The sequence below is a fragment of the Alexandromys fortis genome, unplaced genomic scaffold, assembly GCF_014885135.2.
Source record: "Alexandromys fortis isolate MF-2015 unplaced genomic scaffold, M_Fortis_MF-2015_v1.1 scaffold_40, whole genome shotgun sequence".
In the NCBI taxonomy this organism is placed as follows: Eukaryota; Metazoa; Chordata; class Mammalia; order Rodentia; family Cricetidae; genus Alexandromys; species Alexandromys fortis.
The window spans coordinates 13532876-13548985 of NW_026067966.1; the positions used below are offsets into that span (position 1 = coordinate 13532876).

Consider the following 16110-nt stretch of genomic DNA (forward strand, 5'->3'; position numbering starts at 1 on the left):
GGACTGCCATATCGTTACAGACTGCAAATCACCTGACTATTTATCATCACACTATAATAAAAGTTATTCATCATCTGTCAGTGCTACCAGTTGTGGACCCTTTTATTTATAGAGAAATCTTTTTCTTGAGAACACCCTTTGAAAATGCTTCAGTTGAGCTTTTCCCGACTATGGACTTCCCTGTAAGGCAGCAAGAGCTGGAGCAGGGCCCTCACTCTGGAGATTGCATTTACTACTTAGACAAATCACTAGAAAACTTCTGTAGTCAAATTATCATCTGGGATCTTAACCAACACTTAACCTCATTCCAATGATGGAAAAATTTACACTTGACAAAACTTAGGTATATTTGGAAAAAGCAGTTTATAATTAAAGTATTTCAGGCACCAAACTTATTAAAGGTTCGACACTATTCAAAGCCTTAAGTAAGTAACTGAATAGTACCATCAATGCTTAGAACCATGTTAGAAAGAAGTAGTGAATACATAAATAATTCTGCCAAGACACTGGGATATACTTCGTGTGATTTTTATTTGGGTCAAGTTCTTAGTACACAGCAGTAATTATTCCAAATACAATTTAAAAATTAAGTGACTGTCCCTCACTCTTCTGGAGGTGCTCAAAAGTGCACATAAGGAATGTTACTGGCAACACTTGCCACTCAAGTTGCCTGAATGGTTTTTACTCAGTACCACCAACTCTCTGGGAGCTATAAAGTGTTAACTGGCCAGATCATAAATTGTTTACATTCTTTTTGTAAACCATTTCATTAAGAAAAAAAGTACATGGACACAAAATATGATTAAAAACTGCTTTTCCATAGAATTCTGGACTTGCAAAAGAGGCTTCAGTTTAATGTGAAAATAAGCTTTTTGTCTTACAAAAAAATGTAACATTTATTAGCAAGGATCATTTACACAGCTATGCCCTGTCATTTCATTTGATTAGCAAGGATCATTTACACAGCTATGCCCTGTCATTTCATTTGATTTTTTTTTAAATAGAGATTTTCAATTTTAAAAAAAAAAAGCATAAAGTAAACTTAGATAGCAAGCTCAATGCCTCCACGCAGTGACTTTGTAAGGCTCTCTCCGCCCTGCTCCTGGCAGTGTAGAACTAGATATAATGCGTTCTTACTACACACAGCTGTATGGAAATGTGTCTACGAGTGAAGTTTTAGAAGGGTAAATGATTATTTCTACTCAGGCTGCACTTAAGCTTGAAGCAATGTGAATACTTGGGTGGTTATTTATCAAAACATGGCATATCTTTTCAAGTGTCATCCTAAAAACAGGAACTGTTGCTTTCTAAAGAAAAATAAAGCACATTTAATTACAACAGTTGGTACACTGGGAAGAAGACTGAGTTCTAAGAACTAAATAGCTGTTTATCTGAAACAAAGCATTGTTAAAGTGACTGGAACAAGCATTTTAAGGCTTATGAGTTCCAAAATTAACAGTGTTAGAGAAATGTCACCTCCACACCCATCAGTTCCTGGTCAAAACTATTCAGAAGTAAACAACTCCCACTCATTTCAAAGATTTAGCAATCATTTCTTCACCAAAGCCCTTTCTAGAAGTAAAGGTGGCCTTCAGGACACACCATGTTCTCTCCATAAGGAGAGAGGGTAATAAGGTAAAACAAGAGTTATGCTGCAGGAAGGTGTTCTTTAAAGAAAATGAAAAGTGAAAAATAAAAGTAAGCTATCGTTTTGATGCCCCATGCATAAGAATCATCATAAACTGTTAATGAGTCCTACTACACTGCAGATATCCACTGTGGAGATGCACACACCAGGCTCTAGCTGGGCAACACACAGCAGTAGTAAGGGTAAGGAAGATGCCACCCAGCGGCTTTCAGGAACAGCAAAATCAGCAGTCCTGTACCAATCCCAACATGGGAACAGCAGGTGCCTCTTAGGAAGAGAGAAGGAAGTAACCAAAAGGAAAATACTGTAGGAGACATCTTTAAAAATTCATATTTATTCCAAACACAGCAGGCTGAAATCTCTTGGATCTAGATTTCAGAACATTGGCACTATTTTTGTTTCTAATTTGCCTTGGCTATAAGGTCAAGCACAAGAATGTATTTTCACTCAGATCCACTGACCTTCAAATATTAATAGCAAAAAAGAGACAAATATCCAGTTTTTTTTAAGGGTAATCAGAAATCTCAAGGAAGACCAATGCCTTAAAAGCACCTGTGACCTGGAAAAGCAGTTGCTTACTGGTCAGCAAAGTTTCAACATTCATTTAAAATTTCTAATATCAACTGCATTTTAGTTTATGGGCAAATAAATGGGAAAATTTACAATAAAATAGGAGATAACCTCACAGTATTAATAGCATGCAATCTACAAAATATTACATACATTAAAAGTCTCCAATTACTGTAGGCCTGGTTCACTGTTACAGAGTTTATCCTTCCAAGACAATTTATAGAATTCAAAATTGTAAAAATTCAAAAGATGAAAAAAAATTCAACAGATCGCATTGTTTTGTTTTTGTAAAATCGCATCAGTACTCAGTAATACAACTGGAAGGAATCAGCTGACCTGTGGATTCCCCTAGTGCAAGTATCCAGAACAAAGTGTTCTCTGCAACCTTAACAGGTAAGCTGTATTCCTTGCCCACCACCAGCTCTTTCCTGGGTTTCCAAACATCATCTTGCGAATCCACTAAGCTTGCTCAGCAAATCGCTACTTAAATAAATAATTAGCGTAACTATTTCCAAAAGTTTCCACGTACCAATACAAGCAAAGTTAAACATGTTCATATATAGTCTTGCTGTGCCCATAATGGAGCTAAAGGTTCCAAGGACATCCAGGGACATTATCCTGAAGATAGTCAATATGACCTAACAAAAGCATCAAGTGGAAAGTATACTAGAAGCATGTTAAAGATGAATCCAGAGTGCTCAGAAACATCTAAAAGTATAATGGCTGAAGTATAATGTTTAAAAAAAGAAAAGAGAAAAAGGGTGATGCCTAATATTCTAATGATGCTCCTGCTTATAATCCTAGTTTTGGGAGGCTAAAGCAGGAGGAACAGCACGTCTGAAAACAAACAAAATCCTGCAATTTTAAAGCAAAAAAACAAGTCTTGGACAAGAAATTGGTTGAGTCTCAGTTACACAGCAAAGCTCAGATAACAGATCTTAGTGGAGTTAGCTTATGCCTCTACGACCTGCTTTTCTTCCCTTCTACAACACTTATTCATTTTTCAACCAAATTATCCTAGCATCACTATCCAGGACATTCAAGGCCTGCATCTTAATTAAACATAGTGATTATTTCCTCTTTTAAGCCTTCAGGTGAAATTACCTGGTCAGATTCTTTCGTCTTTTCATGGGACTGTTAAGAATCCATAGGGAAGCTTTGGATCTAACTACAAACTGGCCCGTCACCATGATATTCACCTACTGGGCAGCAACACCCCTAATCACAGATGTGATTGTTAAAGCCACCAGATGTGCAAACACCACTAAATATAAATTAATCATAGGTGAGGGAGTTGCCCATTATCTCAGAATCATACTGACTCTCATCAGAGTGACTGGGTTAAGTATTTTGTCTTTTACACTACACTCGAGTCTGAATCACGAGGTGCAGATCTTCCTAGGATTGTCTACTTTAGAGTCCAATCTGTTCTAGAGCTGAGAGAATAAAAATGACTGCACATCAGCTAACACCGCCACCGAAAGCAATCCAAGGGCACAGTAGCACCTGTCATTCCCAATCCAGTGACTGTCAAGAGACCGGACACCAAGTCTCTTCTAAAAAGGAGAAAAGCAATGTTTTTAAATACCAAAAGGGCAGGAATAACTGGTCTGACTTCCTGACCTAAGTCCTTCGTGAAGGAGCACTTAGGGTCAAAGGCTGGAGCTCTTCCCTTCAGAGCCTTAGGTAGCTTTGTGTCCAGTTTCACATATCTACCTCAGTACAAGTATGGATCACATTTCCTATCAGGTTCAGCGGCTGTTATCAGCAATGCAGCCTCATGCAACTGTACATTAAAATCAAACTGTGGGGACTGTTTGGAGACTCACATTTTGTCATCCTTATAATCTACAAACAGGACAGGATGCAAGGGAGTTTAGTGTTAACTCACCTAGCACACTCCAGTGCTAAGAGAACACAGGATGTACACTGTTAAAAACAGCCTTTGAAACAATCAAAAAGTAGTTAAATATGGTATCTAAACACTAATTCCTTCCTCTTCGCATGAAAGGAAGTAAGGGGCACGGGTGTCCACTGGGCCATGAGACTAACCCCAAGGCAGAGGCAATGAATATCCAATGTCACAGATTCTGCAGGAAGAGAAATCCAAGGGTGTACAGTATTCCTGAGAAAGAGCCAGACTTTTCTCAAGCCAGTCTTGGTCTGATTTGTTTTAGCTCTACGTTCATGTTGTTATGCCTTCCATAGAATGAGAAATGGTCACATTTTCAATCCAGACAGTGTCGTGCAAATAACAGCAAGAAGATCCATTTGTTCAGACTCAAATTTGATTTTTTTGTTTTTAATACTAGGGGATGAACCAAAACATAGAAAAAAAGAAATAACTTCATCATTTGTATGTTTCATTTGTTTCACTGGGAGGAAATTCCCAGGGCCTCTAGCTCATCTGGGAAGACCTGACTCTGAGAGGACGCACAGCTGTGCTGAGCTTCACTCTGAGTAATGCATGATGGACTCAACGTAATTCCCAGGGAAGAGCCCAGTCACTCCATTCATAACGCCCTCATACCAGCCATCGTCGTTCTTCTTGATGACATAGATAATGGCTCCTTCCTGAAAGGACAGCTCATCTTCCTTGTCTTTTGTGTAATCATAAATTGCCACAACTAGGGGAAAACAAAATAGGGTATGAATGAGAATACCAGTCCTAGAAAGACAAAGCCAAACAAGCACTCATACATAGCAACTTTCTAAACATTACTAAAAAACATGAATATAAATTTTAATCAGTTCAATACAATCAAACATCCTTTTTTAGAAAAAGGTTCTAAATCTAGTATAAATGGCAAACAAACAAAAATGTTTAGTTAAACTTACCCTTCAATAAAAAAAAAATCAACTACAGAGAAGAAATCGAAGGATCATGAAAGATAGCTATTCACTTAAACGTATACTAAGGCACCATATTGTGTAAAAACAAATGTTTATATTTAAATATTACACTACTGTTTTGAGATATATTATCAGTCAACTGAGAAATGAGACAGGCTAAAGGCCTGTTGGTGAATGGGGACTGAATTCCTACAACTTAAGTCTACTATACATACACTTTTTTCCCTCCCCCTGCCCCTCCCGCCCTACATACACTTTTTCTTTCAAAACATATACTGCATTGTATCTCCAATGTAGTACATCCACAACATTGTATCTCCAATTTAGTACATCCATAATAACAGAATGAAGAAAGCCAGGACACCTGTGCGTTCCTCTATGATTTTTATGGGTTAAATCACTTGGCAATGGGCTTTTGAACCTTCCTCTCTCAGATAATCTCTAGTTCCTAATATTACATCTACCCTCAAGAATTTTGATAAAATGGGATATTTTATAACTTAACTCACATTCACTTAAGACAGTCTTTGTTCCAACACCCTGATTTTCTGCATATCACAAAGAATTTTTTTTTTCAAAAAAAAATCTTCATTTGGGTTAGCAAGATGGTTGGTGGGTAAAGGCACTACCACCAAGCCTGAAGACCCAGTTCAATTCCTGGACCCACATATCAGAAGATGGACTCCCACACACTGTCTTTGACCTCTACCATGGCACTCACACATGTGTGCATAATATGTACATACCCACACATATAAATACATGTATTTTTTAAAACTTAATATCTCCAGCTGTTTTTCTAAGCATATACTGTAACTTGTCTTAAAACGTGAGAGCTGGGATGTATCCCAGTAACAGAGCCCTGGGCCCTGTGTTTCTGGACCGTTTGTGTAAAAAATCTATTCACTTCCCTCATACATAATTATCTTCTATTATTGGGGTACATTGAGGACATCAGAAAATACTTTTACAGAGGCCTAACTTAGAAGAGTCAATATTGTGTTTCTCAAAATATCACTAAATGTCTAAAAACAATTCAGTGTAAATTATATGTCAAGTTTAGGTATAAGAAATTTAGACCTAAAGTGTTTAGTATTGCCAGCCAATCAATATTTTCTAGTTTGTTTTTTTTTTTAAGAAAAGGTAACATTCTTGGTACTTAGAAAAATGGACCCAATAAAAAGTAATCCAGAAGATAATTATCTTTATACTTTGTAGCAACAGAGTAAATTAGTACACAAAGTTATTGCACTCAATGTATGCGTTCTTTAAGATATAGAAACTGGAAGTTATGGATGTAGGTTGGTGGTAAAAGACCCAAGGTTCAGTGTACAGAGGAAAGGAGGGAGGGGGAGGGGAAGGGAGGAAGGAAGGGAGGGAGGAAGGAAGGGGGAAAGGGGAAAGGGGAAAGGGGAAAGGGGAAAGGAAAGGAAAAGGGTGCAGGCCCATATTTCTGTATGGCACAAAAGCCATAGGCCCCATCTGAGGAGGTCTGAGGAGGTCTGAGGTGGTCACGTAGCTCTGCAGACAGCTGTCTCTGCTAACAACAGCCAGGATGTGCTCCTCCTCTGTTAGAAATGTAGATCACCTGGGGAGAGGTGTTGGCTGAAGCAGGTCAGGATGTTTGGTGCTTCTTTCTTTTGTAATTTGGAGGATGTCTTATAGAGATGCTAATTCAGGCATACGTGACAGCTAGCATACAGATGCGGACATGACAGAAAGCCATTCACCTGGTTACCTAATAGCCTAATGTATTTTCCCGCTCAATTGAGGTGATGGTATATAAACTGTTTGGATAACAAACATGGGAGTTCTTCAGGAGATCATCAGGAGAAAAGACCCTGAGATGCCCTTCCATGATGACCCTGTAAACTGTGTCTGATTATTCCTCACGACTCCATACCAGTTCAGTTAGGGGAAATAATTATCGGCCTCCAACAAAAAGGAAAGGAAAGAAAAGGGAAGGAAAAAGGAAAGGGGAGGAGAGGAGGGGAGAGGAGGGAGGAGAGGGGAGGGGAGGGGGAGTAGGAGGAGGAGTAGGAAGAGGAAGGGGAAGAGGAAGAAGAGGGGAGGGAAGGGAATTGCCTCAGAAAAAGTTAATAGCAAATATGAGTCCATGGACTCTGGTTGTAGCAGCACAGGAGACCCTGTTTTTTTTAAGGGTCAAAATTAGTAATCAACTAAAATTTTTAATTCTCCCAAACAATGCTGTTTAAAATTACCAATTTTCATTCCAGGGAAACATAGACATATATAAAACATGTATGTTAGACATCTGGCTATTTCTGTGTAGTTGTAAGCAAGAAACTAATGGTGCTTGTTATTTTCTCTCAATTGTTGTAGCACTAACATGAAAACACTGTAAATTCTAAGGACAGCACCCCAGTGGAGTGTAATATAAGAAACACTTTAGCAAAGCAAAACGAAACATTTCATTTTAAATTTAATATGAACAGTGTTAAAGACCAGAAAGGGAAAGAAAACAGGAGGAGTAAGGAGAATTCCGGAGGGAAGAAGGTGGGACAAAGAGATGGTTCAACTATTTTCTCTCATAAAGATAACAAACATCACATACTGAAAACTAGAGATATTGCTCACACATCTGTTCCCAATACAACACAAGGACTAGACATCTAAAACAGATTTATATTCAGCCAGTAATAAGTATAACAAATATACATTTGAAGGTAAGTGAGAATGATCTGGAGAAGTATTGATAAAGGCAACAAAGACACTGTAAAATGTCAGCAATTGAGAAGCCACTGAAAAAAATCAGAAGGTAGCCAAGTTACCCATCTCCGTATATTTTTGTATTATTTTGTTGTGGACTGAGGTGATTTTACTTACATGGAGAGTGACGGCTTGTCATAAGGCAGTAAAACCCTATCCAAGATATTTTGGAACTGATGTACAATCTGCCCTGAGGTAACCAAAGTTGACTTTGTCATTATCACTAATAAATTTAACTTCTTAACAATGCAATCTCAGTTAAAACAAATTTCAGAATTTACTGTGGATGGTGCTACTATGAAAACAATACCACTTTGTTAATGACGCTATGTTTCTTCTGCCCTCACAAGGCTAATGAAACTTCATACAAAAGTAACTAATAAACCTCCTGGTCCTTTTGAGATCCCCAGTCCTCTCATCCCGTACTGCTTGGCAATGATTACCTAGGCTCCCCCTCTTGACACCTCTCTCCAGTTTCTACCAACAGTGTCTTCTATTTCTCTTGAGTTTCACTGAATTTCTACACAAGCCAGGAAACCAGGAGTTTGTTTTGCCTTCCCCTAATACTTTCCCTATAAAATTCTACTCCATGAATCTCTGAAACAGAAGCACTTCTTGTTGTAGGAATTCCTGCCCCATGGTTCTTATCCGGTCATGTATCCCCAGAGAAGACCATACCCATTGGACCACGCCACCCCAATACAACTGGCTATGGACCAAATTCCCACAGCACTTCCTCATGACCATGGTCACCGTCCTTACCAGCCTTTCAACAGTACCTGGAAGCAGTGTGAGCACTGACTTCTAGACTCTTCTTGACTTTCAACTCTTATGCACATTACTTCCTGATGATATTATGGTCAACCATCAATCAAGTAATGGCTCTTGGTTCCCTTGTACCTTTCCACTTAAAAAGTACAAAACAGGGCTGGAGAGATGGCTCAGAGGTTAAGAGCATTGCCTGCTCTTCCAAAGGTCCTGAGTTCAATTCCCAGCAACCACATGGGGTTCTGTAATGGGGTCTGGTGCCCTGTTCTGGCCTTCAGGCATACACACAGACAGCATATTGTATACATAATAAATAAATATTAAAAAAAAAAGTACAAAACAATCTGGATGGCAGGGAAAAAGACATTCAAAAACAACTGACCTTTACTAAGCCAATCTTTCCGAAAGTCAAATTGCTCTCGTCTATCTTTCTGCAGGCCTTAAAATAAAGATATCAGCTAACACATCCTAAAAAAAAAATGCTTTTAAAAACAGTATTATTTGGTTTGTAACAGGTAACTCTGAAAGCTCTGAAATATCTGAGAAACAATGCTCTTTGTTTTGTTGGCCTTTCTCAGTCCTACATTCACCACAGGGAATGCTAGTAAACAGAGCTCAGAAGCTGGCAAACCACAAAGCGTAGGACGGTGGGAGAGGGTAAGCGACACAGTTCAAATCTCAACTCTCACTTCCGACCTTACAAGCCTACTTAATTTTTACTAAGCTTTTTTTTTTTTTTACTACTTTGTGGGAATTACAATAGTTCTCACATTTGTTACCTGAAAGTACTGTCACATTAAATGTGGTGATTCATACACACAAAAATAAATCATTATTAGTTTATTAATAAGTTTTGTGCTGTGACGGGCACAAAAAGAACACATAAAAATACCTGTCAGTCTGGGTATTAAGGTATTTAATCCAGTACTTGGGAGGCAGAAGCAGGTAGATCTCAGAGTTCAAGGTCAATCTGGTCTATACAGTGAGATCCTGCCTCAAACAAAACAAAAATTTGCCTCTACCCAAGTTAAGTCAGAATATACAATCCCTTCTTGATAACTACACTAATAAACAAGGAACTAAAATGAAACTTATGCTATGGTTGTGGTGGCCACAGCCTTAGGACCACACAGGGAACTGCAACAAACTGTCTTGGTTGTTTTGTGAAGAGAAAATTCTAGTGGGTTTTTATTTGTTTGTTTTTGTTTGGGGGGGGGGGATTGTCTGTTTTTGTTTTACAGAATCTTGCTGTGTTGCCAAGGCTAGTCCTGAACCCTTAAGATCAACTCTTATCTTCCTTTCAACCTCCCAATGAACTGGGATAAGAAGCTCAAGGTGAGACCAGAGAATGTTACTGAAGGAGGAAGACATAGGCTTCCAAGGTCTCCAGCAGGCACTGACTTGAGAACCAGGTAGTAAGGCTTGAGATAGTAAAACAAGTCATTACGCAATAGCCTCAACATTTATTCACAAATAAAAGACCCAACCATAAACCATACACTGAACAGTTCTTTTTGTTTGCAACAAGAGTAAAGAAGTATTTAGTTGGCCTTAATGTTTTGGTTTTGGGGTATCTGAAATTTTATTTTTTAAAAAATATACTTCAGGCCGGGCGGTGGTGGCGCACATCTTTAATCCCAGCACTCAGGGAGGCAGAGGCAGGCGGATCTCTGTGAGTTCGAGCTAGTCTAGAAGAGCTAGTTCCAGGGCAGGAACCAAAAAAGCTAGAGAGAAACCCTGTCTTGAAAATCCAAATATATATATATACAGCCCCTGAGGTGCAATCCTTTTGTTTCTGCCACCTGAGAGCTGGGATTACAGATCTGTGCCACAACACCTTAATCTTTGCTTTGAAAGATTGAATATTAACAGAACCTAACCTTAGAAATATTGAGCATATTCTTTTAGACTTTAAAGAATTAGCTGAACATAAAACTTTCTTTTGAAAGCCTCTTTAGATTTTTACATGCCCAGTGAAGACTTGATTGTGTTTAAAGTAAACTTCACTGTGATTTTCTCTAAAGGAATAACTAAATTAGCTTGTCAGAGCTGCAACACCTTTCCTACAAACATGTCTAAATAAGCTGGGGGCACTCCTTACAATTTAAGGTGTAAGTTTTTACTCCACCTCCCATATAAGCAGGCTTATTGGCTTTCCTGCCCTAGCATGCCCAAGTATGTTACTGACTTTTTAAGTATTTCATAATTTTGATATTACAAAGGTTTTGTAAATTCAATCTTCAATTATTGCTAGTATATCAAACCACTTAATTTTCCATATTGACTAGTAATAATTTTGCTTTTTAATTCTATCAACTCTTTTCACATATTTAAGTTCCTCAAGAGAAAAATTCAAACATTTTTGCTCTTTTCCCCAATATCTACACCCTGATGACTTCCTTCTTTGCTGCAGTGGCTGGGGCTTGAAATCTTGGGAGATATACTTATTCTTCTCACATGGACACAATGTTAGTTTAGTCGATGGTTTTAAATTGATGCCTTTTATTGGACTGAAGCCACCCTTTCATTCTTACATTTGATTTTCATTATGAATCATCAAATAGTATTTTTGTACAAAATATTTTTTACCTTTAATTTCTACTTTTAATTTGTGAAGAAAATTAATTACAAAGGTTAGTTTTTCAAATGTTAAATCAAGCATCCCAACTCTAAATTTTACTTAGTCACAATCTATTATTATCCATTTCCTGCACTGCTAGATCTCATTCAATGAAAACTCTAAAAATTATTTATTTATTTATTTATTTATTTATTTATTTATTTATTTTGGTTTTTCGAGACAGGGTTTCTCTGTGGTTTTGGAGCCTGTCCTGGAACTAGCTCTTGTAGACCAGGCTGACCTCAAACTCACAGACCGTCCTGGAACTCTCATCAGTAGACCAGGCTGGCCTTGAACTCAATGAGATCCACCTGCCTCTGCCTCCCGAGTGCTGGGATTAAAGGCCTGCGCCACCACCGCCCGGCCTAAAAATTTTTCTATTTGTTTGTTTGAGACAGGTTCTCACTGTGTAACTCTGGCTACCCTCGAACTCAAAGATCCTCCTGTCATCCTCCCTACTGCTAGGATTAAAGGTGTGTGGCACTATGCCCAGCTTCTATTTTTACAAGATACTTTCAAGGATTTTATTTTTGGCTTTTATCAGTTCACCCCTTTTCCACAGCTCATCAGATGCACTGCCTCCATTTCTATTTTCCGTAAAGTTTTCCTCATAAATTTCTCAGGTAGGAACTATGGCTTAGTGGTTAAGAACAGTGGCTGCTCTTTTAGAAACTCAGGTTCAGCTCCTAGCACCAAAATGGTGGCTCACACCAATCTAACTCCAGCACCAGGTATGTGCTGTAGAATATTAAGATATGTCATATTTGTTTATGCTATGGGATATTTTTTAATGATGCAAAGATATGTTGCATTCTTTTATGTTTCCTTTGTTTAACTCTGTGAAGCTGTGTTACTTTGCCTGTCTAAAACACCTGATAGGTCTAATGAGGAGTTGAACGGCCAAAAGCAAAGCAGGAGAAAGGACTGGTTGGGCTGGTGATAGAGAATAAACAGGAGAAATCCTATTATGGTCAAAAGTGTACTTTCTATCATTTCAAGCTTTATTTATAGAGCCCTTTTATAGCCTAAAATACAATCTATATAAACAAAAATGAATTTAGTATTTTAAAGGAATTTACATTATGTATTGCTTGACGAAATACCCCATACTTCTCACAGGCAAACTTACATTGTTCATGTCTTTCTGTAGCATTATTGATTTACCATTTCCTTTGTAAAAAGATATAAGCAGGAATACTGAAGTCTAACTGAAATTATGATTTGTACTTTTTCTTTCAGTGTTTTTTAATTTTTTATAGATAAGATTGCTAAGTCTCCTTTAATGAAATTACTCAATTATCCTTAAGAATTGTCTCTTATTGTATATAATATTTCATGCTCTGAAATCTTTGACCTTAATTCAGCTAACCTAGCCTTCTTTTGATAAACATTCTTTTATTTTTTTCCAATAGTATCTTTTTAAAGTGGGTTTCTTATAAGTGATGTACACATTTGGTCTTAATATATGAGACCAACTCTCAACTTTTATTTGAGGTCCTTTAACTACGGTTGCTGTTCAATACACATATGTATAGGCTGTATTTCCAACTACAGCTGTATATTCAAACCCAACCTGTCTAGACTGCAGAGCTGACTCAGTGAGTAAAGTCGTCAGCACCCAAGTTCACGCACAAAGCAGGACAACAGCGCATCTACAATCCCAGGGCTCCCACAGCAACGTGGAAGGCGGAGGCAGGGCTACTAGTCTGGCTTACATAATGACAAAGGTCAAGAGAATTTGTCTCAAACGAGTTGAAGGTGAGCCTTATACCAAAGACTGTCCTCTCAGCTCCAGAGTGCGTCAGCACGGACTCACGAGATCTCTTTCCTAAATTCTGTCTCATCACTAGTTCTCTTCCTGACTCTTTTGGATTGAGTATTTTTATTTTATTCAACTCTTCTACTTGCATATAATCTAAACTTTGTTTTCTGTCTTTTTACTGCTTACTCCAAAGCTTACATTATTTACACAGTCAGACATGTTTATGCACTGTGTATTTAAGATACACTAGGTCACAGCAGTCTATAAACTTTATGGGGATTTCCCTTCCATTATTTGTCTCAGTGAAGTCACTTTCATATCAAAAGTTGAAAATATGAAGAACATGTGTATACCCATATACCTACCATTTACTCTTCATTCTGCTTTTGCAGACCTGAGATTTCATCTGATATACCTTCTGTATCAAAAGGTCTTTAAAAATGGATACTTAGCTGTGCGGTAGCGGTGCACAACATCAATTCCAACACTTGGAAGGCTGAGGGGGGTAGATCTCTCTGAGTTCCAGGACAGTCAGTACTACATAGAGAGATCATGTCTCAAAATAAGTAAAAGTTAATAATAGTAACAATAAGAAGTACGGCGTTTGTGCTGAAGAACTGTAGACTGACATTTTCCTTCACTGCTTTAAAGATGCTCTGCCTCCGACCTGCAGGAAAACTATGCAGTTACTGCTTTCTTATGTAAAGAGTTATTTCTCCGCTAAACATCTTTAATATTCTATTTATTAGTAGTTTTTAGTTATTTATGATGGGCCTTAGCAAGATTTTCTTTGTTTCTTCTATCTGGAGTCTACTTCTTGATACCCTGAATTTATAGTTTTTGTGGTAGATAACTTCCAAATAATCTCCCAATGGTTTCTGCTTCATGGTACTTGAGTCTTTATGCCAAAACTCACTCCCTACATTTGGCTAAACTTACTAACCTGCTTTTATTAAAGTTTTTCTAACTTTATTTTATGCACATGTACATCTATGCACCAAATGCATGAAGTATCCACAGGGGCCAGACCAGGAAGTTCTGAACTTCCATGAGACTGTAGGTAAGGCTCCAACTTCTGTGAGTTGCCTGGTCATGCTGATTCATCACATCAATAGAACAGTAAAATACGATTCTATAACATGTTCTGAGACACAGTGGGTGCCTACTTTGGTTTCTTTAACAGAAAATTTCCTTCTACATCAACAAATTTCTCCCCCCATTCTAATCTAGTTAGATTTTTTTTTCTTTTTTCCTTTTGAGGCAGGGTCTTAATCTGTAGCCCAAGCTGACCATGTAGCTGAGTCACTATGTACAGCTCAACTGGTTGATTACTCTCCAAACTTTGAAGCTCCTGATCCAAGATGGAATGTCATGGTCACCTAACAGAGACAATTTTACACACACACAGGCACACACAACACACACTATTCTACAGAAGAGAATGAGTCATCATTCTTTAAAAGAAAGTTTCCTATGGAGATAATCAAACACATAAAAGTAACTCAAAATTAATTATCTAGAAGTCCAGCACAGTGGTACACACCTTTAATTCCAGCATGAGACAGAAGGGTCAAGAGAGAGCAACATGGGGCTACCTGGTGAGACTGCTTCCAAAAGAGGAAAAAATTAAAATAATGCTGCTGCTGCTGATGGATGAAAGCACGGGGATAGAAATAATTTGGAAAAGTAATCATCTTTCTGGGGGATTCCAAAGAAAAGACTACTTGTTTTTTGATTTTTGTGTTATACAAACATTTGGAAAAACCAAGTTCAGTAGTAACAGACAGAAATAAAATTTTACCAATAGCCTTCAAAATTATAATCCTTATAATCTGACAGAAGAGCAAAAACGGAACAAATAATACAAATAAATAAAGTTTTACTTAAAAATAAAAAATAAACAAGACTTTTATTTCTGCTTTTTGTCCTTTCAGATCCCTCCTGACACTTACCCTTTTCCAAGTAAGACCTTGGAGCCCACGGTGGATCCTCTTCAGCATAAGGATCACTGTACTCAACCACAGCTGCTTCCTCCTCCTCATAATCTTCTGGAGGTGGTGGTGGAGGCGGGGACTCATCAAAGACCGGCTCTTCCACAGGCGGGGGTGGGGGTGGTGTATCTGAAACTAAGAATTTATCAAGCTGACAAACTATAAATCATGCAAAGTTCAATATTCATCTAAGCTTCTAGATTCATTAAGTATAAACCCATACTCAAAAATAATCATCTTTCAAGAAACGAAAAAGAGAAATTTTCCCACCATTATGATATTTTAAATTGCCAAGCATGACTTCTCCCTCCTTTGTTTGAGTGTTGATGGATGCCGAATGGGGTTTGGTCAGAATACTGTTAATGGGGCCTCCACAACCTTTAAGAAATGAGTACTATATATTTGGCTTTTATATCCTAGTCAAGGAATTATCAGAGATATTAATAACTTGGATAGTCACAATCACCTCAGAAAGAAAAGTGAGTCAAAGAAATAGTCCAATTTTTACAATCTACTACTTTGTTCTCAGTTTTCTGCATACATATTCAGACAGATGCCCACTCTAACCCAAACTGGCTCCTAGTACTGGAATTGTAAGGGTTTCCCACAGCAGCAGTCTAATTCTCAGTAAACAGAAATGTATCAAATTGAGGAGGAAAATCACTAACAACTTAGGATAACTTGAGTCAATAAAACATTTTGTTTGTTTGTAGAATTTAAACTAATTCAGGATTAGTCATTATTTAAAATTTCTTGAGACTACATGTCCATATTATTAGAATCAGTCTCATCACATTGTAGCGTGTAACAAAAAAAAATCATCTTCAAACCCAGAGAACTCTTGAAATTCTTGATACATATTTGAACACAACAAAGAAAAATAAATTTACATTGACCAGCTACTCAGTTTTAATCATCAACACTTACTTATAAACTACCAAAACTGTACACATGAAATTATCTGAACAATCAGTCGTACCAACACCATCCTCTGATAGTTCAGTGTTCCTCCGTTTTGTACTTATCTACTTTATAAAGAGTGTCTCATTAAAAAATCTTTACTCCTATTGGCTTAGGGCTTTATTTTCTTGATAGTGGGGTAGCCTTACCATGTAGCCTAGGTTGGCCTTGAACTTATGTCTTATGTTTTAAGATTTTTAGGTTTTGG

General features: G+C 37.7%; 1 protein-coding gene across 11 annotated transcripts in view; it reads right to left on the reverse strand.

Moving 5' to 3' along the window:
- Positions 1–512: 512 nt before the first annotated feature.
- The window catches only part of Abi2 (abl interactor 2), an 81839-nt gene continuing 66241 nt past the window's right edge, over positions 513–16110 (reverse strand). For all 11 annotated transcript variants that reach the window (XM_050154235.1, XM_050154236.1, XM_050154233.1 and 8 more), the window contains 2 exons: positions 14904–15077; positions 513–4845 (listed from right to left, as the gene is read on the reverse strand). In XM_050154235.1, coding sequence (XP_050010192.1) covers positions 4670–4845; positions 14904–15077 — 350 coding nt within the window. In that variant the 3' untranslated portion in view covers positions 513–4669. The remainder of the gene's footprint in view (positions 4846–14903; positions 15078–16110) is intronic.